We start from the raw sequence: 18,176 nt of genomic DNA on the forward strand, positions 1-18,176 counted from the left end.
GACTCAGTTTCCCCCTCTGTACTGTGAGAAGTACAGTGGAGTTGACCTTTGAGGTCTCTTCCAGTCTGGGTCCCAAAGAGCAGCAGGCTGGAGCTTGCCCAGGCCTTGAGGGAAGGTGTCAACTGATCTTTCTGTCCAGACTCCACCCAGAGACATGTCAGTCAGCCACAGGACAGGCCCAGAATCCTGCCTCCCACCTGGTGTCCCTCAGAGGCCCCGGAGCAGAGGGCCCAAACCAGCAAGACAGGAAGGCCTGGGTCCTGCAGATGGAAGGGGGTCTGAGGCTTTTCTCTGGCTCTCCACCTGTCTGCGTGGGGCAGGGTGCAGTAGGAGCCAATGGGGAATAGGGGTGGGGGTTCACGAGAGAAGGAGGGGTCCTGCCTTCCAGGAAGCCTCCCGGCTTCCTCCTTGTGTGACCGTCTATCCCTGTCTCTCGCCACCCGTCCCCAGCACGCATTGTCTCCTTTTTGGCTTCTCTCCAGCCCTCCCCAGCGCGCATTGTCTCCTTTTTGGCTTCTCTCCCATCCCTCTGTCTCTTGGTCTCTTTCTCTCTCTGGCTTTGATTCTCATTTTTTTTCTACCTCCTCCAAGTCTGTTCTCTCCATGTTTCTGTCTCCCTCTCTAACTCTCCATCTGATTTTCTCTCCATTTTTTTCTGTCTCTCTCTCCTCTGTCTCTTTACAGTTTTTCATCGTCCCATTCTGCTTCATTCTCCCTCTCCTTTCTCTCTCTCTGTGCCTTCTTACCTCCCTATTTCTCTTTCTCATGTTTCTGCCCTTCCATCTCTATGAGTATCTCTCTGTGCTTCTCTCTCTCTCCCTCTTTACCTCTTTTTCCCATTGCTTTTTTTTTTTTTTTTCTTCTGAGACAGAGTCATGCTCTGTCACCCAGGCTGGGATGTAAGGGCACAATCTTGGCTCACTGCAACCTCTGCCTCCTCGGTTCAAGCGATTCTCCTGCCTCAGCCTCCCAAGTAGCTGGGATTACAGGCGCCTGCCAACACACCTGGATAATTTTTGTATTTTTAGTAGAGATGGAGTTTCACCACGTTGGCCAGGCTGGTCTTGAACTCCTGACTTTGTGATCCACCCGCCTGGGCCTCCCAAAGTGCTAGGATTACAGGCATGAGCCACTGCACCCAGTGCTTTCTTAATTTCTCTCTTTCCCTCCCTCATTTCCTCCCCCGTCTCTCAGTTTTCCTCTGTTTCACTGTCTTTTGGTTTCTCTCCTTTTTTCCCCTCACCGCCTCCTCTAGCTCTCATTTCCTTCCTCTCTGTCTCTCATTTTTTCCTCTGTCCTTTGTTTTCCTCTCTGTGTGTCCGTGTGTCTGTGTCTGGGTCTCTCTCCCTCTCTCCTTCTGTGTTTCCACCTCTCTCTCTCTCTTAATTCTTCTCTCTTCTTCCTTTCTCTGCTCTGTCCCCTCCACACCGTGACCCCAGGCCCAGGAACACAGAGGGCAAACCCCCTAACCCCATGTGCCCTGCCCTTTCCCATTCATGTTTTCCCAGACATGACTTCACCTGAAGCTCACTACCCCGCCCCTCCCTGGGGAGACAGGCAGGGTGGGGCTTCTCATCCCATAGTTGAGAGGTGTGGAGTAAGGCCCAAGAAGAGGAGTGGCTCACCCAACAGATCCAGAGAGAAGCCAGCTTCGACTTCCCCTGGCGTGTGGGGAGGGCCTCTCTGGGGCCTGGGAGACTCTTGGCTCTCCCATAGCCTCCCAGCCTCAGGCCTTCCTTCCCCAGTGGCCTGAAGGGTGCCTTCCCTCTGCCCCATTGAGCTGGCACTCCCAGCCTTACCCAGGGGCCTCTCTGTGGCTCTCTATGCCAGGAGAATGGGGCGGGCAGTGCCTAGCTCCAGAGTATTCTGTGTCCATTCAAAAACAAGTAGTTACTGAGTCTACTATGTACCAGGCACAGGTTGAGACTCCGGACACAGCCTGTGAAAGAGAGAGGAAGGGAGAGGGAAGAGAGCAGCCAGAAGGGGTGGAGAGGGAGCTCATGCCCTGGGGAACTGGGATCTGGCAGCCACAGAGAGGGGCCAGGGCCTGGGTGTCAGCTGGGTCCTCTAGGAAACTGCTGCCAAGCTAGAATTAGAGGTGCAAGAGATTTATCAGAGGAAATGTCTATGAAAGATAAAGGGGGAAGAAGCAGGACTGGGCAGGGAAAGCCTTCCGACTATGTTTCAGATCTGACATCTATAGGAAGAGAGGGGAAGGCGGGTTGGTTGAGAAGAGCCTCATGTTGCAGTGCCACTCTGAAAAAGTCTCAGCCAGCCAACAGGGAGCTCTGGTGCAAAGACTGCCTGTAGAAGAGTCACAGTTGGGCAGAAATGGCCACGCCCTAGTGTCCCAGCTGTGACCAGACTTTGGCTGGGGCGCTTCCCAGGAAGACAGTGGCTTCTGCTCTGCAGATCCTGATGGTGCTGTGACTGGAGGTTGTTAGAAGACTGCTGCCACGTCTGGGAAAGTACCCACCCATTTGCTGGGGCAGTCCCCGCTTCAGACCAGGAGAGGAAACCCAGTAACACAGACAGAGTCAGGCATCTGGGGAGGAAGCCCAGAAGGCAGTCTTCTTCCAGGAGATCCTAGGGTTATGGAGTACAAATCTATGGCTATAGGACCATGCCTGTAAGATTTCCAGGTAGTTCAGCCCCTAGCATACCTGCCATCAACGAAGCCCAGCCCTAAGTATGAGGGAACAAAGAATGAGACGCAACTTGTGTCTAAAACTAAACATCTCAGTAGATGGGAAGAAACACATTATTCAATTCAATAGCATATTAAACTAGAATAAAAGAGAGACAGAGAAAGATGGGGACAATAGAGAAATCATTCTAGGTCACAGAGCAACATTAGAAGCTGTGGTGAAAAAGATGTGCAGAAATTCTTTGATACTCCTCCTTTCAAACGGTGGAGCCTAATTCCCCTACCTTGAGTATGAGCTATATTTAGTGACTTGCTTCTAACAAATACAATGTGGTGAAGTGAGGTAACTTCTGAGACTAAGTCATAACAGACATTGTGCCTGACTTCTTGCTCTTCTTCCTGGATGACTCACTCTGTGGAAGCCAGCTGACATGTCACAAAGACATTCAAGCAGGACCAGGTGTGGTGGCTCACACCTGTAATCCTGACACTTTGGGAGGCTGAGGCAGGAGGATTGGTTGAAGCCAGGAGTTTGAAACCAGCCTGACTAACATGGCAAAACCCTGTCTCAAAAAAACAAACAAAACAAAACAAAACAAAACAAAACAAAAAAACGAAAGAAAACAATTAGCTGGGCATAGTGGCACACACCTGTTGTCTAGCTATTTGGGAGGCTGAGATGGGAGGATTGCTTGTGCCCTGGAGGTTAAAGCTCCAGTGAACCATGATTGTACCACTGCACTCCAACTGCAACAGAGTTGCAGGATCTCACTGCCTCAAAAGCAAGGCAAAAGAAAAACAAAACAAAACCAAACAAAAAACAAAAAGGACATTCAAGCAGCCCTATGAAGATGCCCATGTGGTGAGGGAGGAATTGAGGCTGTTAACATCCCTGTGAGTGAGCCACTTGGAAGCAGACCCTTAAGCCCCAGTCAAGCCTTCAGATAAGTACAGCCCCATCTGACTTTTTTTTGGTAACAGAACTTTTGAGATGCAATTCACATACCATACAATGCATCCATTTAAAGTATACAGTTCAATGTTTTTTTAGTATATCCATAGTTGTGCAGCCATCACGACTATCTAATTCCAGAACATTTTCATCATCCCAAAAAGAAATCCTGTAAGTCACTCTGCCTTCCTCTCTCCCCCCATCCCCTATAAACCACTTATCTACTTTATGTCTCTACAGAGCTGCATATTCTATACATTTCATATCTAAAGAAGTGTACCATGTGTGGTCTTTTGTGATTGCCACTTTTCATTTAGCATAATGTTTCCAAGGTTCATCTGTGGTTGTAGCATCTATTTGTACTTCGTTCCTTTTTATAACTGGATAATTTTCCATTGTATGGATATACCACATTTTGTTTATCCACTCATCAGCTGGTGGACATTTGGGTTGTTTCCACTTTTTGGCTATTATGAATAATGCTACTATGAACATTCATGTACAAGTTTTTGGACATATGATTTTAATTTTATTTTTGTTTTTTTGAGATGGAGTCTTGCTCTGTCACCCAGGCTGGAGTGCAGTGGCACAATCTCGGCTCACTGCAACCTCCACCTCCCAAGTTCAAGCAATTCTCCTGCCTCAGCCTCCCGAGTAGCTGGGATTACAGGCGTGCGCCACCATGCCCGACTAATTTTTGTATTTTTAGTAGAGATGGAGTTTGCTCTGTTGCCCAGGCTGGAGTGCAGTGGCACAATCTCAGCTCACTGCAACCTCCACCTCCTGGGTTTAAGCGATTCTCTTGCCTCAGCCTCCTGAGTAGCTTGGATTACAGGCTCCCGCCACCATGCGCACCTAATTTTTGTATTTTTAGTAGAGATGGGGTTTCACCGTGTTGGCCAGGCTGGTCTTGAACTCCTGACCTCAAGTGATCTGCCTGCCTTGGCCTCCCAAAGTGCAGGGATTACAAGCATGAACCACCGCACCTAGCTGCAATTATTTTTTCAGTTACCTGAAATTCTAATTTAACTGCACATCCTGTGTTTTTATTTACTATATCTGGTAACCCTGCCCAGTAGGAGTGAAGTGAAGACACCCAGGGACTCTTCACCTCATTTCACAATGGAGGCCCTAGGAGGAGATCACATTTGCCCAAAACTCTGCGACACATCCACTTTTTTGTTCTACACAAGGCCCCTTGGCTGAGGTTTAAACCTGGGCTGTTTGTGTTGGCTCTAACTCAGAGAACTTAGCTTACATCCCTTCCTTCCCTCTTGGGGCTGGCCTGGGCCTTGGGGCCCTAGTCTCTGGGAGTCTAACTCATAAGATAGAATGAAGAGGGTGGGTGGACAAGGAGCATTAAAGGAGGATCAAGAGGCTCAGCAGGAGATCTAACTACAGAATGTGGCTCCTGGTAGACTAATAATGCCACTTCCATTTCTACAGCCAAACACTCAAGTTCTCAAGCAATTTTTTATCTGTGAATTTGCCCAGTGTCAATGGCAGAGGGGAAATGGAGCTAGGGCTAGTCTCTGAGCCTCCTGAAACCCAGGGCTCTCCTTGCTGCTCTGGGGTCTGGAGAAGAGGGTTAGGAGAGAGGCCCTCTGATGCCAGACCAGGGAAATGGAAATAGGAAGGCTTGTGGAAAAGCAGGGTGGGTACTGCCCGAAGCCCCCTGGAGTTTGGACCAGCCTCTGCTGTCACCTAGTGGACACCCCGTGCCAGTACCTCCTTGAGACTCCTGAACAAGGCTGCCTTTGCCCCTATCCTGGTCCGTTGTGCCTGCCCGCCAAGTCTTTCTTGGCCAGGCCCTATCCCCTCTGAGTTGCTATATGACCCTGAACAAACCCTTTTCTTCTTTGGTTCTCAATTTTATATGTTGGAACAGGGGTTCTCCAAACGGTAGCAGGCCCAATCTTTCTAAAACACAAACATAGCCAGGTCTCTCCACTGTCTGTATCTGTCTTCTGACCTCTCTGGCCCTCATGTTGAAGCCTCGTGGGTGCTGCAGGATCTGAGCCCAGCTGACCTCACCTACTCCCCACATCTCTGTTCTGAACACACAGATACATTAATATCCTCAATTAACACACTCTCTAAGAGCCTTTGTACATGCGGTTCCCTTTGCCTAAAACACTTTTCCCCCTCCTTTACCTGGCTTGTTTTTACTCATCCTTGAGATGTTGGCTTAGTCATCCTGAAACCACCTTTGCAAAAATTATAACTGAGGAAATCATGACAGTGAAAGAAATCAGACCTAACCAACTCCATCTTGCTTCTAACCTTTAAGCTGTCCTTGTTCATTCCTGGGCACAAGCCAAACTAATTTTGGGAAGGAATTCAGTTAATCGTTTGACTCTGAAACAAAATTGGTAATAGCACTTTTCCAAAAAGACCCCTTTCTTGCCTGGTGGGGACCAGTCTGTTTTTGCAAGACTAACAGATGAGCTACAAGATTAGAAATTACAGTTTAGGGTCATGCAGCCTCGGCTCCAAGAGTCTGAACCTCCCCAAATTGCTCCTGGGGATAACATCACTATAGTAAAACCTAAGAGCAGTGCTTGAGGTATTTTGCAGACCCTGAAGCGGATGGATCAGCTGACACCACCCAGACCGGTAATGTGGCTCACCCAGTTCTGCCATCCCACCCAGGAACAGTAGACAGCAAGAAAAACTCCCTTTGGCCCCCTGTGATTCGGTCTCCAACCTGACCAATCAGCATTCCCCACTTCCCAAGCCTCTACAAATTATCTTCAAAAACTCTGATCCCCAAATGCTCTGGGAGACTAATTTGACTGACAATAAAACTCGTATCTCCCCCACAGCCGGCTCTGTGTGAATCACTCTTTCCCCGTTCCAATTCCCCTGTCTTGATAAATCGGCTCTGTCTAGGCAGCAGGCAAGGTGAATTTGTTGGGGGGTTACAATCTCATCCAGGAAGCGCCCGCCCCCACCCCCACCCCTAAGTCCCCACACAAGGATGGGCGAGCATGCCTTAGGTCTCCACTGAGGGCTGGTTGTGGGTTCAAGAGGGCATATGATTCTGGAAGAGGTCAAATGTCAGCCCAGGGGACTGACGGGGAGCCATGGGCTCAGGGTTCAAAATAACCTGATTTCCCATCCCACTCTGCCATGGTATGACTATTAGCCAATGACTCCACCTCTCCAAGCCTGTTTTACAGATGAACAAATCAGACCATGTCTACACCCACACTGGTCAACAGAATTCCAGTGCTAGCCACAAATGTAATCTGAAATTTTCTAGCCGTTGAGAACATAAAAGACACAGGTGAAAGTAATTTTAATAAGACATTTTATGAGCTGGGCCTGGTGGCACGCCCCTGGTGGCTGAGGCGGGAGGATCACTTTGAGCCCAGGAGTTCAGGCTGAGGTGAGCTTTGATCCATCCTGCCACTGCACTCCAGTCTGGATGACAGAGTGAGACTCGGTCTCAAAAAAAAAAGATTAATAATACACTTTATGTGATCCAATGTGTAAAATATTTCAATATGTAATCACTATTTTAAAAAATTATTAACAAGTCATTTTACACCCTTTTTTGATACCAAGTTTTTGATATCCTGTGTGTATTTTATTTACACTTACTGTGCATTTCAATTTGGATTCCACCTCAAGCACTCAGCCATATGAGGCTAAAGACCACTGTTTTGGATAGCACAGCTCTACATGTAGTATTGGGGAAATAAGAATGATTCCCAGGTTTTTGGCCTGAACATGGATGGACAAAGGATAGGGCAATTTCTTGGTATGGGGGAGGGTGAATAAATGTGGTACAGGGTTGGGGAGAGTCTGAGGGCCATTGTCCCTTTAAGTCTTCATTGCCCTAGGCCCTGGGAAAGTTTCTAGACACCTGTCTGGGAGCTGTGTAGACCTTGGTTTGTGTAGACCCTGGTGACCTGGTGCTAGTGCCTGGGCCTCCTCCTCAAGGCCTGAGAAGGGGTCGCGATGTCACTCTCACGTCTCTCCCAGACCCCACAGTCCTAGGCTCTGCCTTTTTACGCTGTCAAGGTGTAGGTATTCCCTCTACCAAAGATTTACCAAAAAAGAAAAGTCATCAAGGTAATTTTGAATTTTAGATAAACAACATATAATTTTTTTTTTTTTTTTTTTTTTTTTTGAGACAAGATCTTGCTTTGTTGCCCAAACTGGAGCACAGTGGCACAATCATGGCTCACTGCAGCCTTGAATTCCTGGGCTCAAGTGATCCTCCCACTTCAGCCTCCTGAGTAACTGGGACGATAGGCGTGCACCACCATGCCTGGCTAATTTTTAAAACTTTTAGTAGAGATGGGGTCTCACTATGTGGCCCAAGCTGGTCTCAAACTTCTGGCTTCAAGTGATCCTCCTGCCTTGGCTTCCCAAAGTGTTGGGATTACAGGCACGAGCCACCACACCCAGCATAATAATTTTTAAATGGAAGTATGTCCCGGGTGATATTTGGGACATATTTATATTTTTAAAAATTTGATGTTTATGTGAACTTCAAATTTAATTGGGCAATCCTGTATTTTATCTGGCAACTCTATTTCTAGTTCATCCTTCTGGACTTGGAAGCACTGAATTTGGCTCTGTTTCCTTGCTGTGTGACCTTGGCCACATTTCCTCACCTCTCTGAACTTCAGCTTCCTCCTCTGTAAAGTGGCCACAAATAATTATTTCCTCAATGAACTGTTAAAAAGTTCATTGAGAAAAGTATGAGAAAAGGACCTCTAGGAGTTTGAGACCAGCCTGATCGACATGGTGAAACCCTGTGTCTACTAAAAATACAAAAGAATTAGCTGGGCGTGATGTGGCGCGCCTGTAATCCCAGCTACTCAGGAGGCTGAGATAGGAGAATCACTTGAACCCAGGAGGCAGAGGTTGTAGTGAGCGGAGATGGCACCAGTGCACTCCAGCCTGGGCAACAGAGTGAGATTTCATCTCAAAAAAAAAAAGAAAAAAAGAAAAGGACCTCCCAGTCAGGCACAGTGGCTCACATCCATAACCTCAGCACTCTGGGAGGCCAAGGCAGGCAGGTTGCTTGAGCCCAGAAGTTCAAGACCAGCCTGGACAACATGGCAAAACGCCGTCTTCACAAAAAATACAAAAATTAGCTAGACATGGTGGCACATGCCTGTAGTTCCAGCTACCCAGGAGGCTGAGGTTGGAGGAGCACCTGAGCCTGGGGAGGTTGAGACTGCAGTGAGCCGAAATCACACCACTGCCCTCCTCCAGCCTAGGTAACAGAGTGAGAAAAAAAAAAAAAAAGGGAAGGACCTGCCCATAATACTTGGCACATACTAGGCCCAGAGCAAACATCTGCCCTTCCTTCAGTCTCCCAGATGTGTAAGGCAGCTCCACTGTCCAATGAGTGCCCACCTCCCTCCCTCTCCACACTACCCAGGATCCCACAATTCCGTAATTTCTCAGTGCCTTTTCATATTCTCCTTCTCTTCACTAGTATTTCTTTCCCCGGTTTCCAGAGTTTTTTGTTGGTGGTGGTGGTTTTTGTTTTTGTTTTTGTTTTTTTTCAGAGAAAAGGTCTGACTCTGTCACACAGGCTGAAATGTAATAGCGTGATCATAGCTCATCGCAGCCTGAAGCTCCTGGGCTCAAGTCATCATCCCACCTCAGCCTTCTCAGTAGCTGGGACTACAGGTGAACGCCACCATGCCCAGCTAAAGTTTTATTTGTAGAGACAGGGTCTTGCTACATTGTCTGGCCTGGTTTGAACTCTTAGCCTTAAGTAATTCTCCCTTGTCGGCCTCCCAAAATGTTGATATTACAGATGTGAACTGCTGTTCTTGGCCAGCTTCCCGAACTTTTGGTCATGCCTCATCTTTGCTAGGAATATCCTAGAATCCTCTGGAAAGAGCCTAATTCCCAAGAATAAGGTCCTGCTGACCTAGGTCTCAGAAGATCCCAGAATATGGCTCAGATACTCCCTGGTGGCCATGTATCTAAACAGAAAATACTATCACTATCAGACCTGAATCTGAAAGGTCAAGCTGGTTCACTCTGCCCCTGAACATCAGAGCCACCGTGAGGGCAGAGCCCTGGGCCAGGCCCCAGTAGGAGACAGAATAAATGAACCCTGAGCTGTCCTGGGGCAGGGAGCTTGATGGCAGGGGTGCAGTGGGCTTCAAAGTGACCCTAGCACCCATACACAGAGAATGAGAGGAGCCTGAGGCCCAGGGGTGGGTGACCTGTCTGAGGGCACACAGCAAAGATTTGCCTATTTGCTCCAGATCTGGGGACTAATGAGGCCATGCTCCTAACCTGCCCACTCCTCTGTGGAAGCACTGGGATTTAGGAGAATCAGGGAGTACTTTCTCTGGCTTATTCTCACTTCTGTCTGCAGACATGGTCTTCCTCTCTCAGCCTCCTGTACCCATGAGGAAAGACTAATGTGGGGTAGGGGCAGTGAACTGGCCAGGTCCAGGGAACCTTCTCCCCCATGTCAGGCGAGGAGACTGGAGGAGAAAATGATGCTACCTCCTCACCACCTACCAGAGCTGGTGCTCCCTGGGATGCTGGAATCCTCTCTCTCTCCTTGCATTGAACAGATCATAAAATTGGTCCCCAAGAAGGGCAGGGACCTGTGAGTCCTAAAAGATCAAATAGGGCTGGCTCATGCCTATAATTCTAGCACTTTGGGAGGCCGAGGCAGGCAGATTGCCTGAGCTCAGGAGTTCGAGACTACCTGGGCAACATGGTGAAAACCCATCTCTACTAAAAATACAAAAAATTAGTTGGGCGTAGTGGTGAGTGCCTGCCTAGTTCCAGCTACTCGGGAGGCCGAGGCACGAGAATCGCTTGAACTCAGGAGGCAGAGGTTGCAATGAGCCAAGATCGTGCCACTGTACTCCAGCCTGGGTGACAGAGGGAGACTTTGTTAAAAAAAAAAAAAGATCAAATGGGCCAGAAGGTCCCCCAGACTTCTTGCCTCTCTTCACTTGGCAAGTAAACACCTGTGGCCCTGTCCTTAATCATGCCCTTCTCCCACCTTATAATTTACCCACTCTTTGGTTGTTTTTTGTTTTTTTTTTTTGAGACGGAGTCTTGTTCTATTGCCCAGGCTGGAGTGCAGTGGCGCAATCTCGGCTCACTGCAAGCTCCGCCTCCCGAGTTCACGCCATTCTCCTGCCTCAGCCTCCGGTGTAGCTGGGACTACAGGCGCCCACCACCGCACCCGGCTAGTTTTTTGTATTTTTAGTAGAGACGGGGTTTCACTGTGTTAGCCAGGATGGTCTCGATCTCCTGACCTCGTGATCCGCCTGTCTCGGCCTCCCAAAGTGCTGGGATTACAGGCGTGAGCCACCGTGCCCAGCCCTGGTTGTTTTTTTTGTTTTTTGTTTTGTTTTGTTTTGTTTTGTTTTGAGACGGAGTTTCACTCTTGTCACCCAGGCTGGAGTGCAATGGCGTGACCTCGGCTCACTGCAACCTCTACCTCCCCAGCTCAAGCGATTGTCCTACCTCAGCCTCCCAAGTAGCTGGGATTACAGGCACCCGCCACCATGCCCAGCTAATTTTTGTACTTTTAGTAAAGACATGGTTTCACTATGTTAGCCCGGCTGGTCTCGAATTCCTGACCTCAGGTGATCGACCTGCCTCAGCCTCCCAAAGTGCTGGGATTACAGGCATGAGCCACCGTGCCTAATTTACCCATTCTTCAACCTTCCTGGTCCCCCAAACTTGTGACTCCCCCTGAGGTTCTACAGGGGCCTTTTATTTGGGTTGTGTTCCTAATCTCCATCCCCTTCCCTCTGCCCTCTGGAGAGGGTCTAAATGCCTCTGAATGGTCTTCCACTCCCACCAGGCCCACCAACTACCCCAAGCCCTTCCTTCCTTGCCAGCATATCCCTCCCTCCATCCCTTCACAGACCCAACTCTTTGTGCCAGGGTGGTGAAGCAACATTTCAACAGGAGCAGGTTTTGAGAGCAAATTCCAGTTTTGGGCCTGATTCCTACCAGCTGTGTGGCCTTGGGCATGTTGCTTAACTTCTCTGGTCCTCTAGCTTCTCATCCGTAATAAGACTTCCTTCACAATCCTGGGGTGAGGGTTAAATTGCATAAAGCCCTTAGCACAGTATGCAGCACATTATAAACCTTCAATAAATATTAGCTACTGTTATTATTAGAGGAGTAAGGGCAAAGAAGGGGAGGGGGCAGGGGGACTCAGGAGCAAGCGGAGGAAGAAATCAGAAAATGTATATTTTAAAAATAATTTCCCACCAGAATGAATTTTTTTTATTCAGCACAATGTGTTGTAGGCATCAAATAATATTAAATCTATGCTGGGTTCTGACAGGATAAATGCCAACATCACCAACAGGGCTTCCCGGGACTACAAGTGCCTTAGTGTGCTAAAGCAGAGAAGATACTACTTGATATATTTTTGAAGCTGAAGTGCTTCCAAGTTTTGTAGTTTCAATTCTGTTACTTCTTGGGAACGTTTTAAATAACAAGAACATGAAGAAATAAACAGTGTTGGTTCCCTAATGTTAAAGTTTCAGGAATGTGGTTATTGCTTTCCAGAAAAGACCATGAGAATGACCTCATTTCCGACTAAGGAAAAGTTGAACTCTTCTCCATTTTTTCCACCTTATGAACCCAACAAAAAAGCAAAGAGGAATATAATCAATGAGTTTATCTTAATGAAAGCTGATGGCTTCAATATCTTTTTTCCCACAGTTTAATTGCTTTAGGCATTTATTATTAGCTATGAATAATGCAGAAAAAAGGGATAAAAAGCTCACAAACACTACACAATTTCACAAGATGCATTGCAGGGGGGAAAAGTGACTGAGATGGATCAGCAGTATCCTAGGGTCTTGGTGGATACATTCCTGGTGGAGGGGGTCTCATTCCTGGAGGGGGCATGCCTATTGACATCCCTCCAGCAAGGGGAGGCCCAATTGGTAGGCCCATGGGTGGTTTCATACCAGGTGGAGGAAACATAATGCCTGGAGGTGGGGCTGCTCTGCCAACAGGTGGGGGTGGAGTCCCCAGTCCTGGTGGGTATTGTGTTGGGGCTCTAGTAATGCTCTTCTCTGTGGAGTCATTACCTGCTGGGATGGTTCCTCAACTTCCAGGACAGGGCCTGCTAATCCAGCAGGAGCCTGGGAAATTGATACACCAGCTGATACTCCTCTACCAGCTGCCCTAACAACGCCAGGGCCTCCTGCAGCTCCAGCAAGTGGTACCCGAGCATCTTTGTACCTTTGTGGGGTAGCCCCTCCATAGTCATGGATACCAAGTTCTCCCCATGCAGCAACACCAGACCCCAAAAGTGCTTTTCTTTGAGCCCTGGTTGCTTCACATTCTTTGGCTTGATCTTTCTCAACTCACCACAATCGCAGAGGATCAAATTCACATGCTTGTCAAACGCCTTAAAGGCGCCAAAGAAGATTCTGCCTTCCTGTAGGATGCATTTCATTCTATAGTCAATGTGCTGCTGCAGTCTTGCTACTCATGCCCACAGTCGTGACTGCTGCTCCACCAAATCCCGTGTCCACAGTTAAAACTTCGTGCTTCTTAAGACCTGGGGATGGGCCGGGCGCGGTGGCTCAAGCCTGTAATCCCAGCACTTTGGGAGGCCGAGATGGGCGGATCACGAGGTCAGGAGATCGAGACCATCCTGGCTAACATGGTGAAACCCGTCTCTACTAAAAAATACAAAAAACTAGCCGGGCGAGGTGGCGGGCGCCTGTAGTCCCAGCTACTCGGGAGGCTGAGGCAGGAGAATGGCGTAAACCCGGGAGGCGGAGCGTGCAGTGAGCTGAGATCCAGCCACTGCACTCCAGCCTGGGCGACAGAGCGAGACTCCGTCTCAAGAAAAAAAAAAAAGACCTGGGGATAGCCGGGCGAGGTCGCGGGCGCCTGTAGTCCCAGCTACTTGGGAGGCTGAGGCAGGAGAATGGCGTAAACCCAGGGGGCGGAGCTTGCAGTGAGCTGAGATCCGGCCACTGCACTCCAGCCTGGGTGACAGAGCGAGACTCCGTCTCAAAAAAAAAAAAAAAAAAAAAAGACCTGGGGAAGGCTACAGATAAAGGTATGGTGCAGGTTCTCCTAGAAATAATGCAAGCTGAGGAGGCAATGTGGTGGTTCATGCCTGTAATCCCAACACTCTGGGAGGCTGAGGAGGGCAGATCACCTGAAGTCAGGAGTTCGAGACCAACCTGGCCAACATGGTGAAATCCTGTCTCTACTAAAAATACAAAATTAGCTGGGTGATAGTGACATGCACCTGTAATCCCAGCTACTCAGGAGGCTGAGGCAGGAGAATCGCTTGAGCTAGGGAGGTGGAGGTTGAGGTGAGGCGAGATGGCATCACTGTACTCCAGTTTGAGTGACAGAGTGAGGTGCTATCTCAAAAAAAAAAAAAGAAAGAAAGAATTTTTAAAAAGTACATTGAAAGCATTGGGTGAGGTGGCTCATGCCTGTAATCCCAACAGTTTGGGAGACCAAACTGGGAGGTTTCCTTGAGGTCAGGAGTTCGAGACCAGCCTGGGCAACAGCGAGACCTTGTCTCTACAAAAAATTTAAAAATATTAGCTGCTGTGGAGCGTGCTTGTAGTCACAGTTATTCAGGAGACTGAGGTGGGAGGACCACTTGAGCCCGGGAGTTGAAGGCTGCAGTGAGTCAGGATGGTGTGCCACTGCACTCCAGTCTGGGCCACAAGCTGAGACCATGTTTTTTTTTTTAAATAAAAAATAGATAATGGATTGACTGATACAGAAAGCTCACTCTGTGCTGAACTTGTTCCAAGTATCCTCATAACAACCTTTTGAGGTAGGAAGAAATTGGAACACACCTGTGGTTAAACAAGTTGAGTTTATCACTTGTTATGGGGTAAGGGTGTGAGGACATGAATCATGAAAACGATAGGGTGGCTGGGCTTGGTGCCTCACATCTGTAATCCCGGCACTGTAGAAGCCCAAGGTGGGAGGATCACTTGAGGTCAGCAGTTCGAGACCAGTCTGGTCAACATGGTGAAGCCCCATCCCTACTAAAAATACAAAAATTAGCCGGGTGTGATGGTGGGCACCTGTAATCCCAGCTATGCAGGAGGCTGAGGCAGAAGAATCACTTGAACTCAGGAGGTAGAGGCTGCAGTGAGCCGAGATTGCACCACTGCACTCCAGTCTGAGTGACAGAATGATACTCTGTCTCAAAAACAAACAAACAAACAAACAAAACAAGGGGACATCTCAGTAACAAAGTGTCACAAAAGACACATAGGATTTGGGCTTGCATTAGGTGATTTGGAGTCGGGTTTAAGAAAATGAGGTTTTCTGGATTGGATGCTGTCTATGAGCAAATACCCTGACAAACGTTATTTAGAAGGAGGGGGCTGGGCGCAGTGGCTCATGCCTGTAATCCCAGCACTTTGGGAAGCCGAGGCGGGCGGATCACGAGGTTAGGAGATCGAGACCATTCTGGCGAACACAGTGAAACCCCGTCTCTACTAAAAATACAAAATATTAGCCGGGCATGGTGGCGGGCACCTGTAGTCCCAGCTGCTCGGGAGGCTGAGGTGGGAGAATGGCGTGAGCCCAGGAGGCGGACGTTGCAGTGAGCCGAGATCGCGCCACTGCACTCCAGCCTGGGCGACAGAGCAAGACTCTGTCTCAAAAAAAAAAAAAAAAAAGAAGGAGGGAAGAGTAGGCAGAGGCTAAATCTAAATCTATAATCTCTGTATGAGCCACAATAGGGAAATGTTTGGCCATTTTTGTAGTTTGAACAATGCTCATGTTTTGTCTGGGTTCAGACATGATTCGAGTGGTTTTGTTATTGTCTTGATCCATCATGGTCACATAGTGGCCTTGTTTGATGTTGATGTTCTGTGAAGTTTTTATGTTCAATAAGAGAACACACCAAGGTCTATTTGTGAGTTCCAGACCATCTCCTGAATATCAGGGGCTGTTTTTCTTTTAGAGCCTGGTTTCGAATCCAGGTTTGTGTGACTGGAAACGTCCCCTGTATTACTTCTTGATCACAGGAACTTGAGAAGGTGGCTGGCAGACTAGGAATTTCATCTATGAGCTTATTTCATCTACTTTTTTTTTTTTTTTTTTGCGACGGAGTTTTGCTCGTCACCCAGGCTGGAATACAATGGCACAATCCTGGCTCACTGCAACCTCTGTCTCCTGGGTTCAAGCAATTCTCCAGCCTCAGCCTCCCAAGTAGCTGGGATTACAGGCACACGCCACCATGTCCAGCTAATTTTTGTATTTTTAGTAAAGACAGGGTTTCACCATGTTGGCCAGGCTGGCCTTGAACTCCTGACCTCAGCTGATCCGCCTGCCTCGGCCTCCCAAAGTGCTGGTATTACAGGCATGAGCCACCGCACCCGGCCTTTATCTACTATGTTCACCTCCTACTCAAGTCCAATCCCTAACAGTTCCTGGGTAACTGTAGGCACTTCATAAATATTTGTTGAATGAATGAAGATGGCTGTCAAGAACTCCAATGACTGCTTTAGTGCAAGTCACAAGCTCCATCACCTATCAGTATGTGATTTGATACAATATGTATTAACAGCTAATCCACAATCCATATTCAAATTTCGTTACTTGTCCCAATATTGTCCATTACAACTATTCCACCACCACCACCACCACCCCAGTCCAGGGTCCTATTTAGAATCACACACCATGTTTTGTTGTTATGTCTCTTTAGTCTCCTTTAAACTGGAACAATTCCTCGGCTTTTCTGTTTTTCATGACAATGAATTATTTTGTAGAGAGTGTCCTTCATTTGGGGTTTTCTAGCGCTTCCTCATGAGATGTGCACGGTGCACTTCTGACAGAAATACCACAGAAGAGATGTGTCCTCAGTGCATTTTATTAGGAGGCCTTTGATCTGACCCACTAACTAGTGGTGTTAACTTTGATCACTTTGATCCGTTTGTTCTGCTAGATTACACCTCCGTAAAATCACCGTTTTCCCTTTGTAATCAATAGGTAATTTGTGGGAGACACTTTTACTGTTTTAAACATCCCGTTTCTATAGTTTTACCACACGTTATTGATTTTCTAATTCCACCACGTTTTGTCATACCCTGCCTTGTTTTAACCTGATGGTCTCTCTTAGCTGAGAGAGCCAGACAGATTCCATTTTAGTTCCTTCACTTAGAGCCCCTTTACCTCCCTCCCTTAAGGGCATAACTAGAGTAAACTGACTCAAAGCACGTCCAGAAATGCACTTACTGATAAGATACTGGGCAAGCTGCACCAGCAGCTCCTGGGGATGCGCTCCCTGGATGGCACCCAAAGCCCCTGCATTTCTCTCTTTGTGATAGTTTAAGCCCCTGCACCTGGAACTGTTTATTTTTTTGTAACTGCTTTTGCAACCAATTAATTTTTTAACTTTTTGCCAGTTCTGCTTCTGTAAAAATTGCTTCAGCTAAACTCCTCCCTCCCCTATTTAGACCATGGTATAAAAACAAAACTAGCCCCTTCCTTGGGACCAAGAGAATTTCGAGCGTTAGCCGTCTCTCGGTCACCTGCTAATAAAGCACTCCTGAATTTAGCTGTCTCTCGGTCGACAGCTAATAAAGGACTTCTGAATTCATCTCAAAGTGTGGCATTTCTCTCTAACTCACTCGGTTACAACAGTTTATTAGTTGGCATTCTACTAAAAGACTTTCCCTTCAGCCATTAATATACTCACTTCTTTATGTCTGTAAAGACTCATGGATTACTATTTTATTCAATTAGTTATACTGTATTACTATCACTCCAGATTTTGATTCTGAAATTGCCGAGTTGGCCAGTGGGATCTCTTTAAAGACAGCTCCTGTGTTCTTTGACACATTCCCATGATTCTTATTACCATCATCCTTATATTCTGGTGTAACAAGATGGTCCAAGTTTATCTGGTACTTTCCGGAAGGTTTTCTTCCTTTCTCTTTCTTTTTTTTCTTTTTTTTTTCTTTTTGAGATGGAGTCTCGCTCTGTCGCCCAGGATAGAGTGCAGTGGTGCGATCTCAGCTCACTGCAATCTCCGCCTCCCGGGTTCAAGTGGTTCTCCTGCCTCAGCCTCCCGAGTAGCTAGGATTACAGATGTGCCCCACCACGACCAGCTAATTTTTGTATTTTTAGTACAGAGGGATTTCACCATGTTGGCCAGGCTGGTCTCGAACTCCTGACCTCATGTGATCCATCCTGCCCCGGCCTCCCAAAGTGCTGGGATTACAGGTGGGAGTCACCACGCCCAGCCGGAAATCAATTTTTTTCTTTCAGGAGCCCCGAACGCAAGTTCTTTGAAAAGCTGCCAAGGAGCTCCAAGGTTCCTCCGCTTCCTGCCCGCAGGCGGAACCTTAAGAGTTTAGGACATGGAGATTAACCTCTTCCGGTTGGGGCCGGAAGTCCCTCCGAGAGGGGCGGCTCCGCGTCATGTGACTGGAGTCCGCGTAGGAGGGGTCGGAGGTCCTACCCAACAGATTGACGCGGCGATAGTATTGGTCGTGTACCCGAAAAACTGATTGACTGGGCGGCCCCCCACGGCGTTAACTGCGCGGAGGCAGGTATGTGAGGGGCTGGGGTTGGGGTTGGGGCCGCCAGGGTTTA

At 47.9% G+C, this 18,176-nt stretch overlaps 2 protein-coding genes across 4 annotated transcripts in view; one reads left to right on the forward strand and one right to left on the reverse strand.

Annotated features, from left to right (window-relative positions):
* Window positions 1-12,576: 12,576 nt before the first annotated feature.
* LOC117096216 (small nuclear ribonucleoprotein-associated protein N-like) lies at window positions 12,577-13,130 on the reverse strand. Its single transcript, XM_033233281.1, has one exon. It carries the CDS (start codon window positions 13,036-13,038, stop codon window positions 12,706-12,708), a length of 333 nt encoding a protein of 110 aa, XP_033089172.1. The 5' UTR covers window positions 13,039-13,130; the 3' UTR covers window positions 12,577-12,705.
* A 4,840-nt stretch (window positions 13,131-17,970) lies between these two features.
* Window positions 17,971-18,176, forward strand: part of RNF185 (ring finger protein 185) — a 48,501-nt gene continuing 48,295 nt past the window's right edge. Inside the window, exon 1 of one of the 3 annotated variants that reach the window (XM_033233279.1) lies at window positions 17,971-18,133. The gene's annotated coding sequence lies outside the window, so the exon portion shown is untranslated. The remainder of the gene's footprint in view (window positions 18,134-18,176) is intronic. The other 2 variants (XR_004442390.1, XM_033233280.1) reach the window with 2 other exon arrangements.

The sequence above is a fragment of the Trachypithecus francoisi genome, unplaced genomic scaffold (assembly GCF_009764315.1).
Source record: "Trachypithecus francoisi isolate TF-2019V2 unplaced genomic scaffold, Tfra_2.0 Lachesis_group14, whole genome shotgun sequence".
Taxonomy (NCBI): Eukaryota; Metazoa; Chordata; class Mammalia; order Primates; family Cercopithecidae; genus Trachypithecus; species Trachypithecus francoisi.

Bases quoted from the DNA above. Each gene is read 5' to 3' on its own strand.
- LOC117096216 (XM_033233281.1), bottom strand. From the start codon at position 13,038: ATGAAATGCATCCTACAGGAAGGCAGAATCTTCTTTGGCGCCTTTAAG.